This window comes from Anas platyrhynchos, chromosome 18 (assembly GCF_047663525.1).
Source record: "Anas platyrhynchos isolate ZD024472 breed Pekin duck chromosome 18, IASCAAS_PekinDuck_T2T, whole genome shotgun sequence".
Taxonomy (NCBI): Eukaryota; Metazoa; Chordata; class Aves; order Anseriformes; family Anatidae; genus Anas; species Anas platyrhynchos.
In genome coordinates this window covers 3,258,384-3,272,408 of record NC_092604.1, presented here as the reverse complement: position 1 = coordinate 3,272,408, position 14,025 = coordinate 3,258,384, and the positions used below count along the sequence as shown (strand labels likewise).

The 14,025-nt window shown below is 55.0% G+C and overlaps 1 protein-coding gene across 32 annotated transcripts in view; it reads left to right on the top strand.

Annotated features, from left to right (window-relative positions):
* EXD3 (exonuclease 3'-5' domain containing 3) overlaps positions 1-12,661 on the top strand; it is a 296,729-nt gene extending 284,068 nt beyond the window's left edge. For all 32 annotated transcript variants that reach the window (XM_072025484.1, XM_072025482.1, XM_072025481.1 and 29 more), the window contains one exon: positions 8,065-12,661. In XM_072025484.1, coding sequence (XP_071881585.1) covers positions 8,065-8,378 — 314 coding nt within the window. In that variant the 3' untranslated portion in view covers positions 8,379-12,661. The remainder of the gene's footprint in view (positions 1-8,064) is intronic.
* The last annotated feature ends 1,364 nt before the right edge of the window (positions 12,662-14,025 follow it).

The window sequence follows — 14,025 nt, the reverse complement described above, 5'->3', positions numbered from 1 at the left end:
ACACGTGGCCCAGAGGATGAGGGACGTGGTGAGTTTTCGCATGGCGCCAGCAGCCTGGGAGCACTGCACTACCCGAAAGGCCAGGGCATCCTCTCCATGGTTTCTCTGGTGAGGGCACTCACTGTTTGTGTGTACCCAGGGACCAGCCAGGCCTGTTCAGCCAGTTCTGGAGTATGGGAAATAACAATGCTGTGGTTTGCATTCAGGCATGTGATCATTTTCCCCATCCCCCTTCAGAGGGGTTGATGGCACCTGGGGGGCTCACACAGCATCTCTGCTCCTCCACAATACCTCTGTGCCCCCCCCCCCACTGCTCCAGCCTTTACACCATGTCTGCAAGACCCCCACACCTCCCTGTGCCATGCAGCCTCTCATGGTTCCCCTGCTGCAGAGGGATGGGGTCAGCAGGGACCCCATGCTGCTGCACCAGGCAGGAGCACCGTGCCAGGCATAACCACGCCAAGGAGAATCCTTCACCACAGAGCAGTCAGTGGCAAAGAAAACACCACAGCATCCTTGTGGGGGTGCTCTTTTGCTGCAATGGAGTTGCAAAACAAAAGCTGATTCACCTGGGCTGTGTCTGTGCCCAGGAGCAGCCAGGTGGGCACAAAGTGTGGATCTCACCAAGCCTAGAGCAGGGATCCTATGGAACTGCCAGGAGGTTCCCTGTGTCTTGCCATACTGGGATTTCTGTTTCTGTTCAGACTCTGCTTGGGTGCTGCTGGGATTGAGAGCATCAGCATGAACTGAAGTAGGCTGTCCCTGGAATGGCCCACTTTGTATCAAGTTTTGGGGAAGAGAAGCAGAGAAAGGATGTGATGATGATGTGCCACTGTCAGGCAGGTGGTGGGAAAAATGGCAGCAGTGGGACAGGCCAGACAGCAAGAGTTCATGAGAAAAATAACAATCATTTTCCGATCTCTGTTGCATTTTCCATCTGGTGGGAGTGGGTGGAGGGGAACTGCTCTGCCCTTGGCTGGCCCAGTGCACCCCCAGGCTCAGCTCTGGCCTGGGCCTCATCAGTTCAGATTTATCCCCTTGGCCCATGGGCAGATGCTTGTCCAGCATCCCAAGCCTTGGCAAGAAACCTTGCACCTAGGTTGCAGGGAACCTTCCCCCTGACACAGCCATACTTTCCCCGCATAAGAGCTTGGATGGAACTGCTGGAAACTGTTTCAAGCCCAAACAGCTTTGCCCTGTGATGCCTTTTTCCCAATGGGGTGCCCAGAACAGCTTTTTTTTTTTTCTTTGCTTTTTTTTTTTTTTAGGGGGGGGTGAGGAAGGCAGGCTCTGTGCCTGGAGCAGGCTGAGGATGGGGAAGCAAGTGCTACAGGTCCCCACATGGCACAGGCAAGATGTGATGTGGCTGGAGGCTGTTGGCAGCATACGGGCTCCTGAATGACCCAGGTGGATGGGATGTGTCACAGGCTCTCGTCCAGCCAAGGGAAGCTTCTTGCTTAGTCAGTGTGGTATAACTGGCTGGCACAGTGCCCTGGCACTTGGGGATACTCTGCCAGATGTAATCTGGTCCCTGGGAAAGGCAAGGAAAGGATGTAGCCCTCTAGAGCAGGTTAGGATTTGACAAACAGAATAGGCTTCTTTCATCATTGAAGAACTTCTTTACTGAAAGGGTTGTTAGGCACTGGAACAGGCTGCCCAGGGAGGTGGTGGAGTCACCATCCCTGGAAGTCTTTAAAAGACGTTTAAATGTAGAGCTTAAGGATATGGTTTAGTGGGGACTGTTAGTGTTAGGTTAGAGGTTGGACTCGATGATCTTGAGGTCTCTTCCAACCTAGAAATTCTGTGTGATTCTGTGATCATGAAATTGCCCCATTCCATCTGAAATATTTCGTAAAACACAAAAACAACCATTACAGCTTTGCTTGGAGCTGTGCTGCTAACTAGGTATGCCAGTCTCCTCGGGTGTTTGTGTGCTGCCACGTGTCACTGCCGCATGAGGGAAGAACTGATAGCAACTGGATGCTCTACCAGGAAAAATCACATAATGAGCCAACCCCGCAGCATTGTCTTTGTACAGCCTCTGGCCAATTTCTGCTTAAAAACCCTCTCCAGCTCCCCCACATGCAGACTGGAGCAGTCTGACCCCATCAGCCCTTGCTGCCTTGGGAAGCCCTTGTTCCTGCTGCACGCGATGCTGGTTGCTGGACAGGTCCTCACTGCCACTCCAGGATGGAGAGAGGTGGAGGAGCAGAGCAGGGGGGTTGGGTATCCTGAAGCAGCATCCTGGAGAGCCAAAAGCATGGCAGGGCTGGTACTCAACACCTGTACCGCCCCTCCTCCATGCAACCTGCAGGTGCAGGAGGATATGTGCAGCCCTATGTGCTGCTGGAGGAGCAGCCATGAAGTGCCCCCGCAGTGAGGCAGGATGGCATGGGCTTGGTGGGGCTCCAAGCAGATGGGCTAGGGCATCTGCTTTGTCCCCCCAACCCTGAAGCCATAACTCAGGGTTTCCTCCCCTGCCCTCAGCTCCAGCAAGGGCTGTGTGGGGTGTGCAGGCAGGCAGAGGAAGAGCTGCAAGACTGCAGTGAGCAGGGAAGGAGCACAGCAGCTCCCAGCCAGGGCTGAGCCAGCACAGTGCCGCACCTGGGTGTAGGTGGGCATGGGCTGGCCAGATCCCTTTCCTCAGCCTGGTGCTCCGATGCACCACAGCACACCTTGTGTCTAAAGCCTTGAGGATGGATGTGCTTTTTTTATGCTCTGCTTCCCTGATCTGCAACATTTGGCTTTGCATCAGGCTAGTCTGACTGGCACTTGGGAAGGCATGCAGTCCCTGTGCTTTGCTGTCCCACAACGGCTCTCACACTCGTGGAGAATCCCATGCATCCCTGCTGCCTCATCCATAGCACCAAAACTGGCATGTGGAGGTGGCCAACACACCTTGCATGTGTACAGCTGCTCTACAGTCTTGGGCAGGGAAGGACACCGGTCTTTAAGGGCCTGCACCCATGGGCTGGGGGGCTTCCCAGCTCAGACCAAGCAACCAGGAGCTCATCCCCCAGCGTGCAGTGGGGTGTAGGAGTCTTTCTCACTTCTACCTACATATGGGGCAGGGATGGGACTGCAGAGCTGCCACACAGAGTTGGGAGCAGAGGCTGCGGTGGGGACATGTGCTGGGGCCACACAAACCTTTGCTCCTGCCTGGCCACCAGCTTTGGAGTGCAGAACTGGTGGGTTTGTTCCCATGGTGGCGTGCAGAGATTATAGCAACTGAAGGTGCCCCTTGCCTTGAGCTCATCCTCCCGCCACCGCCCTGGGAACGTCTCAAGAACATGGCCAGGCCTCTGCAGCCCAGGTTGCACAATCCCAAGTCCTTTGTCCTTTGCTTATCTGACTTAGTGAGGAGGAAAAGATAACCAGGCATCTTCAGCGCCCTGCAATCGAGTGTGTTTCTCAGGCTCGTAACTCCTCTTATCAGGTTCAATCTCTTACCACGGCGAGGTTTCCCATGCACCTTTGTACTCCAAGAATGCTCCCAGGTCTGCTTTCAGACTTGTGCAAAGTCTTTACAGCGTGCGCTTTCTCCAAAACACCTAATCCTTAATTGCCTAATTATGGACGAGTCTCCCGTGTGTGTGCACGATGACAGCTGGGTGCGGCTGTGGGGCTGTGGGAAGGGTTCAGCTTGCACAAGCACTGCTGCAGCCCCAAGTCTCTTGGGCTGGGGCAGGAGGCTGTGGTGAAGGATCTGCCTTGGTGACACAGAAGGACCCAGGCTGGAAACAGGTCCTGGAGGCAGGATACAGTGTAGGAACAGGCAGCTGGGGGGGGGGGGGGGTACGGAGGGGACATTACCCATTGGTGCTCTGACACTGAAGCCCTGAGGGTTCCCAGGGCACCCACACAGGGGGACAGGTTGTTTGCAGCCAAACCAGGGCTGCATGGTCTGAGAAAGGGGAACAGGCACAGCTTCACACTGGGTTTGATCCTGCTCCATCCCAGCTTCCCAGGCTCTCCTGTGCCCCCGTCTCGCAGTGGGGGGAAGAGGGAGTGTCTCAGTGCAGACATCGGGACTGCAGGGCACTAGTGCCACTGTCATGGTGGGCTTGGAATACAACCTCACAGCCCTGGTGGCCTCTCTGTTTGGGGGGTGCACATGCCCCACCCCATGCCCCCATCCCTCCCAGCAGGTTCAGAGTCCCTGGGCTGTGGGCAGGATCTCTCAGCAGAGCATGCAGCCCTTTTCTTGGGTCTCTGGAACAAGACCACCCCCCTCCATTGCAGCACCTGAGTCTGAGGCCACAGGGTCCCTGCATGCTGTGCCCTACCTGGGGCACCCCACTGGCTCCACATCCCCCTGGGTGAAGCTGCCACTGGTTTTAGGGCACCAGCGCCCATGCTGTGCCCCAAGGCACAAGACATGGCCTTGCAGTGGGTCTGACAGAAGGGGGTCTCTCACATGCCAGTGGGCTCATGCCACCACCTCCGTCCTGGGGCCCTGGAGTCCATGGCAGTGGCTGGGGCAGGAGGCAGGGTTCCTGCAATGAGCATGTCTCTGGGCTGCAGGGAGCTGGCTCCCACTGCTGAGGGTGGCCTTGCTCAGCCAGGTGGAACTGATGCAGAAATAAGCAAAACTGGGGTCCTGCAGCATCCTTGCTCCCCCAGGCACAGCCATGTTCTCTGCGAGGATTTCTCAGGTGAGGTGTTGTTGTGGGGAAGCTACGGCTGTGCTTTGTGTTTATTTTGGGGTCATAAAGTCACAGAACCATAGAAAATCCTGAGTTGGAAGGGACCCACAAAGATCATCAGGTCCAACCCCGGTTCCACACAGGACCACCCAAAAAAATCAGACAATGTGTCTGAACATTGTCCAAATGCTTCTTGAACTTTGTAAGGCTCAGTGTCGTGCCCACATCCCTGGGCAGCCTGTTCAGTGCCCGACCACCTCTGGGTGCAAAACTTTTCCCTAACCCCCAGCCTGACCCTCCCCTGTCCCAGCTCCATGCCGTTCCCTTGGGTCCTGTTGCTGTCCCCAGGGAGCAGAGCTCAGCGCCTGCCCCTCTGCTCCCCTTGTGAGGGAGCTGCAGGCCGCCATGAGGCCTCCCCTCAGCCTGCTCTGCTTTGGGCTGAACAAACCGAGGGCCCTGAGCTCCTCACACGCCTTCCCCTCCAGACCCTTCACCATCCCTGTAGTCTTCCCTTGGAGGCTGTCTAGGAGGCTGGTGTCCTTCTCTTGTGGCACCCCAAGCTGCACACAGGGCCTGAGGTGAAGCCTGGCTCTGTCATCCCTGGGTGAGCAGGGCATGAGGGGGAGAGGTGAGCGAGAGGCAAAAGAGCTTTTTATTTTCAAGATGTTTTATAATGGGATTATTAGTTCCCAAGAGGTGTTTCTAATTGATTTGGTAAGGAATTGCTTTCATTTCTCCTCTGCAGAGTTGCAGTGGGAATCTAGCCTCTGGTGCAAACTGTCACAGATTTCATGAAACCACAGAGCTGACACCCGCCCCCCCCCCCCCCCAGCATGTTGGAAGGACACATCCGTCCCCCTGGCCCCACGCTCCCCCCACGTGCCATTTGCTCCATCTCTGACTGACTCAGCCCCTGCTTGGGGCTCAGGGTACAGTGTCGGGGTGATCTGCAGTGTGGCCCCACTGGAGCAACACTGCATGGGGAGAAAGAACTCCCTCCTTCCAAAAATGTCCCTTTTTCCCAGGAAAAACTTGTTTTTTTTTTTGTTTTTTTTTTTTTTTTGTTTTGTTTTGTTTTTTTGTTTTTTTTTTTTTGTTTGTTTGTTTGTTTGTTTGTTTTTGTTTGTTTTTTGTTTTTTGTTTTTTTTCCCCAAGGATCTGCCCTTTTCACACCATGGTTTTCCTGGTGGACACTGCCTGGCCAGCACCCTGCGCCTGGTGCCCAGCAGCCCTTTCACTGCGGTGAGGGGAGCACAGGCATCTTCAAAAGCCCTGCAAAGAATTTGGTGGGAGGGGGAGAGGGGGTTTTACAAGCTCCTATTCAAAAATGGTTACTTTGAAGTGATGTAGCTTTTTCAACCCTTTGAAGCACTACAATTAGGAGGGGGCTGGTGCGGGTGTAAGGCACAGCACTGGATGACTATGACGGCCTTTCTCTTTCCTGGGCTCTTAAGGGACGAACTTTTCCTCCCTGCCTGCCTCTTTCTCACAAGCCACCTACCAGGGGGGTGAGACTGGGGTGTCTGGGGAACTAGCAGGGAAGGAGAGGTCTCTGATCTGCTTCGCCCACTGGCAAGAGCCAGGGGGATTCTGCTGCAGGCAGCACCAGGGTGGATGGATGGAGCATGCCCAAAGGGAGTGCAGATTGCCAAGGGCATCGAGGCTGACTGTGCCCTCATGCTGCTGGGGCTGAGATGCTGCAAGGTTGGGAAGGGGCATCCGTGGTGTGGGAAGGTTTTCATGCAGCATCAGTGCTGGCTGCTGTCACTGTCACTGCGATTATGGTTGGATCCATCCCATTGGGGTCATGGAGGCCAATACAGTTTTGGTGCTTAAGAACAGAGCAGGCACCATGAATAGAATAGAGGAAAAGAGTATATTTTTGTCTGCATGTTATGAACTGAGACTGAAGGAAAGCAAGTGACTGCCCAGGGTTATCCAGGGTGACTGGTCTACGTGCTTGGGGCACATCCCATGGCTTGGCCTTCCCAGAGAGCTGGTCCCTGTGTGGCCTGGCTGAGGGCTCCCGTGCCATCAGGACACATGGGCTAGGGGGAGGCAGGGATGGGATGAGAGCTGCACTCCCTCCCCAGCCTCCCACTGGTGAACTCTGTCTTGGAGAAGCCCCCAGGAATGAGGATTCCCACACACACACACTATCCTCACTCCAAGCAACTCGAGGATCTTAGAACAGCCAGATGTTTCACCAGATGTGAAAATTTGTAGAAAATTAAAAACTGTTTTTTTTTTTTTGATTGTTTGGCTTTTTTCATTTTCAGGGAGACTGTATAGGGTGGCTCTGATGGGACAGGGTGGCCATTATAGGGTAGCCATTTAGCCTTGCTTTCTCCCACCAAAATTCCTGGTGTGTTGGTATGCAGGGACAAGCCAGCCAGGACCACTGGTGCCCCCTCCAGTGTGGCTGGCCCCCAACTAAGTCATTTCTGATCCTCAAAAGGGGCAGGTTGGAAGCCCCAGAGATGTGGCTGGAGAGCTGCAAGATGCCTTTTCCTTTTATTGTCTTAATTGATGCTGGGCAGGACGAATCCCCCCTGCCAAAATGAGTCATCCCAGAGCAGTGAGTGCAGCCTGCCCCATGTTCCCGGCTGCCAGGCATCCTGATGGATGGGAGTCAGCTCAGCCCTCGCTTCCGCTGCCCGGATCCAGTGACCCGCCATGCCCCGGCTGCGGGGACACGAGCGGTGAGAGCCTTCACCGAGCTGCCAAAAACGCTGTGGGTTTTGTGGCACTTTGGTTGTGATGGCAGCAATCCACCAGCTCGGCAGGAACACAGTCAGGGCATGCAGGGACAGCACATGGGACGTGTCCCCACGCAGTGCCCTGCAGTGACCCTGCCCAGGGGGGCCAGGGTGGTGCAGTGGAAGGGGATGTCACACATACCCCAGTGCCCAGTACACCCAGGCAGAGCAGGAGAGCTTACGGGGGTCATGAGCAGCGCTGACAGCTGTTAATGGTGTATTTTTAACCATAACAGCAGTAAGGGCCTCTTTGCCATTTGCATGCCCAGCAATGCAGCTGCCTCGTGGGAGAACAGCCCATCTCAGAGAGCAGCATTGCCTGACATGCATCAGGGAGGCAAAACCACTGCACCCCATACAGCTACACAGTCACTGGTGCAGTCCCCCAGCCTGGAATACCACCAAGGCTGGTCTCCAGCAGCAGCAGGACATGGTGGAGGAGCTGCTGGGAACAGGAGGCTGCACTGGTGCCATGCTCAGGGCAGGCAATCTGGTGCTGGTGCTGGTAATCACCTCCCGAATTCATGGGGTGCTCTTCCCCAGGTTGCAGCCCTGAGGGAATAGCAGCTCCTCAGTGAGGGTTGTTCCTGTGGCTGAGCACAGATCTCGCTCGTCACACTGGTGGATGATTGTTTATCTGCTGTCTCCTGTCCCTGCAGGCTGCTCCACACTGTGCGAGGAGAAGTCCAGCCGGACCTGTGATGCTGCCCAGCGCACTGAGACCACAGAGGGCGAGTGGCTGGAGCGGACAGATCCATGTGGGACAGCTGTGGGACTGGAGGAGGGCACGACCCTGCAGGTTGCTGCCATCCCCCCTGGGGTGCTGGACAAAGCTGAGCTCACTGACTTCTACTGCTGCACCCGCTGTGGGAAAGTGTTCTGGGAAGGGTCCCATTTTGGACGTGTTGTCTCTCAGTTTAAGGATGTTCTTGTTATCACGGGGGATGAGCAGAGCATCTACAAGCTGAGCTGAGGGGGACATGGGGCACAGGACAGCTTGGCAGTGGAACAGGGACCATGGGGATGCACTCCCCAGATATCCTGAGCAGGTTTGCATGGAGTGGGCTTTGGTTTGGGGGGGCGAGGCTAGAAGGTGTGCTCACATTTTGGGGTCCACGGTGGAGGGCGCTGTCCTATTTGCAGTGACAGAGTGATGGTTTTGGTGGTTTGCAACATGGACTCCATGACAGCATTAAATCAGAAGCATCTGGGGAAGGGATGTTCAGCTTTATTTCCGCCTCCCTCCAGGCTGGGCATGGCAAGAGGGTGGCTGAGCTCTCCAAAATGCCATGTGGGTGCTGCTGACTCTGTGGCACCCATTGGTCTGCAGCACCCTTACACCAGTGAGGTGTGTCCCCATCCAGCTGAGCCACATGCTGCTCTCCATGAGGAGGTCAATGGGGGGGGGGGGGGGGCAGCACCCTGTTCTGTGCCTTCCTGCCAGGTGCTGGGAGCCGGGAGCAGCATCCCTAACAGCAGCACATTGAGAAAGCTTCTCTGGTACCCAGCACGCTCCCCAGGCTGTGGGACTCATTCCACATGGCTCTGCATGATGCCACCATCTGTCCCCAGTCTCCCTCTTGCCCTGGCCCCATCACCTGAGGCTCTCCAAGCTGTTCCACGGACACACTGGGTGGGCACAGGCTGGGGGTGCTGAGCAATGCTGGGCAGCCACCAAAAACCCCTGTGGGTACACCAAGATGCCCTCTGGCACCTGCATCACCCTGCACCCCAGCAGAGCAGGATGGCTCCAGAGGGAGCTCCTGTGGGTGCAAGACACCTGGCCAGCTCTGTCAGCCCTGGGCAGCTCCATCAAGTAGCCCCCATGCCCAGGGCTCTGCGTGACATACACAGGAGTGGCAGTACAGCCTGTGGTCCCTCCATCACCAGGAGCCGGGGCTGCCAGCGGGACCACCCAGTGTCCAAAGGAGGCTGCAGGGGTCAGTGGAGGACACAGGCTCCCAGGTCGCAGCAGCAGTGAGGTGAGGAGCCCTCACAGCTTGGTCCTGTAACTCTGGGTACTGTTGGCTGGCATCTCCTGTCCCATGGACAGGCTAAGTGCACTCCACCCAGTAACAGAGGAGCATTTGCAACATTCCTCCCCTAATCCTAGTTAACTACCAGGCACTGATGTTATTGCTAACAGGGCCCGAGGGGCTCTTGGTTTAAGTGTGACATTTACAGACCGGTGAAATGCCTGCCCAGGCAGCTTACTCTGAAATGTTGACTTGCTTTCCCTCTCTGAGTGCTCTTGGCCATGCGGTGGGGAGGGCTCCTTCTCCACAGGAACATTTCACCCAGCACTTCTTGATCCCCACCTGAGCCCTGTGGCAAAGGGGCCCAAGGCAACTCCCTCTTGCCTCACAAAAACACTTCTTTCACCCCTCTTTCCATGAGCTCCTGCTGTGACATTAGCACAGGCACCTAACATCTCTTCTTGGCAGACCCTGCTGCACAGCAGCATGCTGGACATGCCACCCCAGTGAGCTCCTGCCACCACAGCTCAGCATCAGTATCAGGGGCTTCCCCCAGCTGCTGACATTTCCATTCCCATCCCCTTTGCATTGCCATGATGCAGCCGTTTTGCCCCAGTCCCAATTAGAAGACAGCAGAGGGGAGTGGGGCTGCCATGGTGCTGCCCACCAGGGTTCCCTGACCAAAACCATCCTGTTTTAGCAAAAGCTTCGCTCCCAGCCACCCCATTGCCTCCTTTCTGAAACGTGCCCTTCTGCAGCTGCTGGTGGCTCCTCCTGTAACCGCACCAGGCAGGTCGGCTGCTGGAGGCTGGCACAAGCAACCCTCCCCACACGTGCATCAACACCTCAAGCCATGCGGTGCATAGGGGATTATTTCTCCTATGGGATTAAGCTGCCTTGTTCTCAGTCATCATCATTTATCCATTGATTCTTTCAGTTTCCCCACTCAGTTGCCTACATATTTTGCATAACCTAAAGGAATTGTGTTTCATTTCCTGGTTTTCCAGCCCTGAGCTCTGTCTAGGTGGTAGTGCATTTTTCTTAATTCCCTCTTTATCTGGAATTGGAATTTCATCTTCCCTTTTACCCCGAGGTCATTTTTGCCTGTTTCTGATACAAGTTTGGGACCAGGCAGTGGCAGCCAAGAAGAAGCTGTTTTGTTAAACTGACATCTTTAATGGGCACTCCTGGCCTGGTGCACTGGCAACTGTTTGCAGGGCTTCTAGTGCTGGAAAATCAGTTAGTGGAGGGACTAAATATGCACTCATGGGTGATGATACTGTGAGCTGGAGACAAATAACCTGTTTTTCCATGGCCTGGGCCAGTCGCCATCATTGGGACAAAATGAACTCGTCCTGGGCCTTCCGGATGAGCTCCAGTATTGAATACCCTGTCAGCACAGGGCTTTGTGCACTAGGAAGTGATCATCTACCCCTTGGGAAAGTCTGAGTGGTTTTGTTACTGTGCCAATGACACCACAACCTCAGGCATCACCCCCCTCCCTGCAGATGACATTACCTATGATAAGAGGTGTTCCTCCTAGATGTTGCTGGCAGATGGTTGAAAAATGCCTGTCCCCTATTCCCAAAGACAGCATTCAAAGCAATTGTGTTCACTCTGAGCAGTTGAGGTTCCTCCAACCTGAGTTGTCCCTGGTGCTGTGGCAGGACTGTGGCCTTGCCTGGACAGGGACACACACAGACAGAGGTGCTCTCAGTGTGCCAGCTGCACTCCCAGCAGCATGGACCATCATCCATGTTCTCTCATCCACCTTTGCCTCCAGCTCTGAAGCACTGGCTCTTGATCAGACCTTTCCCTCTCCATCCCTTTCCCATAGGCAGGAAGGAGATCTGGGAAAGTTGCAAACAGGGTCACCACTGAGGCACCCCCAGCACCCACCTGGGTCATCCCTGATCCACATCCACCCCCTTGAGGATGTCCTGCTGCTGTCAGCCTTGGGCTGCTGTGCTGACAGCTTCAGCCTGATGGATCTGAACAGTTGAGCTGTTTGGGGGTTTCTCCATTTGTCCCTGTGGGTCCAAGAGTTGTATTTGATACCCAGAAATGGCGTAGCACTGGTCATATCCTTATGCTCACCCACTTCTGATGCCAGTACTCTGCAGAACAGTCATCAGCTCAGCAACACAAGCCACCTCCTCCACGAATGCTCCTAGCTCATGCCTTGCCATGTCCTTCTGGGCAACCAGACCCCACAGCTCCTCTGGAGGCGTAGGGACTCTGTGGAGAATCCTTAGAGCAGAGGGAGGACAAAGCTTGTGCTTCACCCACAAGACAACAGCATCTCTATGCAGACTTGCACATGTCAGCATCCTGCCACAGTTCAAGGAGGCTCTTGGGGTTTGCTCCATGAGGGCAGAAAATGGGAACGGAATACAGCAAGACCGCCCCCAGCCTCAGTGGTGAGCAACACATCTACCCCCTCGTGGGTAATTGTGTAATGACGTGAACCCCACTGGACCAAGGTAGGGGGAAATTTCTGAGTCATACAAACACCTGAGTCATCCCATCCCCAGACGGCAGTGAGGAGGCTGGAGCTGCACCTATGAGCGCTGAGCCTAACGAGTTATGTTTTCAGACAGATTGTGGGCATTTTGGTGCTTTGTTTACTGGATTTTTCTGAGCCATGGCTTCATGCCTGTCTACCTGACCTTTGCACTGAAGACAGCTGGCTGGAGGGACAGCAGAGCAGCTGACCCTGTCCCTAGCCCTGGAGATGGCTCCTGGCCACACAGCTCTCTGGAAGGGGCCCCTCTGGTCACTGGGGACAGCAGGGTTGCCTCCTGGGCACCTCTAGAAGTTCATCACCCTGATGCCTCCACCCTGGCAGTCAGTTTCACCACAGCAGGATCTGGTTTTGGCCAGGAGCAGCCCAGGGCAGTCTTTGCATGTGGGCATGGCACAAAATGACTCCCGTGGGTCTGCTCCAGCTCAGAACTCCAGGGGATGTGAGGCAGTGGCTGAGACCCAGGTATACCCATGTGTGCTCAGCTACAGCACCTCTCCCTTCTGCTGCTTGAAGAGGAGGATGTGGAGATGCCATCTGTGCAGCAAGGTTATCTCCAGGCATAGACACAGTCAACATCAAACTCCAAGTCAGACCAGCCTTGAGCAGCATCCAGGAAGTAATAAATTGTCCGGTTTTCAATGGTGGATACACATCAAAGAGAATTAAACCAGCTTTTTAATCAGCCTGCAATATTGTTTCCCTATCTGGTTTCTTTAAAAAAATAAAAAAATAAATCCCATTGTCTGTGCCATACTAATGTTTAACATTTATTAGGGCAGTAATGTGTCCTTCATGTTTTTATGGGGCTGTTTGATCATGTGTTTGAAGGGCAGCTCAGGCAGCCCCTGCAGGGATACAGGCTCTGGGTGGCCTGGACGTGCCAAAAGCCGCCCGATCCCCGGGACACTGCACGTACACCCCAGATCTGCCTCTGCACTGCATGTCATGATCATGGAGAATGCTGTCATAAAGTGGTGCTAAGGAAGAATGTTGTTGGTTTTTTTTGTGCTGTCAAAGAAGGGCCTAGGCTGGATGAGAACACTGGAAAAAATGTGGTTTCCTTGGTGGCATTTAGCAGCATCTCAGAAAGTGTTCACCTGTTTCAGCATCTCCTGCTGAAACGCCCGAGTCCTTCTGCACCTGCTGGGAGTGGGAATGCCGGCACTCCCCCCTCCCCCGGGGCCAGGAGCATTTTGGGGTGCAGGAGCAGCCACCAGATGGCCCATGAGTGCTGCCAGCCCTGACCCCGGGCTTTTCTGTTCAGTTCTGGGGTGGCTCCAACTGCCACGGCCCCACAGAGCCCCAGGAACTCACACGCTGCATCGGATATCAGCCCAGTTCCTCTCCTCGCCTTGTGTATTTCTCACATATCCTTCGGAGTTTGATGGGGACAAGGTGTTTGGCACTTGGGCCAGTTTTAGTTTACAAATGAATATATCAACATTGTTCCTCATCAGGCAGGAATGTGCTTCCCTCCCTTCTCCCCCACCTTATCCCCATCCCCTTCCGAGCAAACTTCCTTCCTTGTGTAATCTGGATCGGAAACCTTGCCGCATGTTTGACCAGCTCAGAGGAATCAGCTCCGCTTTCCCTGGTGTGATTTCATGGCTTCAGCCAGGGCCAGTCCATCCCAGCACACGGCAGGATGAGGGCTGGGGCTGAGCCACTCATCCTCAGGGCCGAGGCTCCCTCCAAGCGGGCGCTGCGGAGCCAGATGCTCTGACCAAGCTCCCAGTTGCTCGGCTGCCGTTTTCAAACAAACCAGCACATTTCTGGGCACAGACCCAGCCTTGGCGAGCCTGAGGTTGGCTGCAGGCTCAGGGCATTTTGCTGCCCTGTGCTGCTGAAATGCTGCTCCCACGGGCTGGGGGCAGCTCTGGCTGGGGGGCAGCAGAGGGGAGAAGTGTCAGTGCCATGTGAGAGGGATATTTGCATCAGGAAGATGTCTGCTCCCTGGGAAATATCCTGGGACCAGTCCTTTCTCATCAGCCTGCCAATATGTGGGCATGACTTTCAGGCAAATGAACTCCCATCCTCTAGCGTGTCTCACTCTATGTCCTGCAGAGAGTTACAGCTGTGTCACCCCTGAGCCTGCCCTGACCCTAGAAATGTCCCCA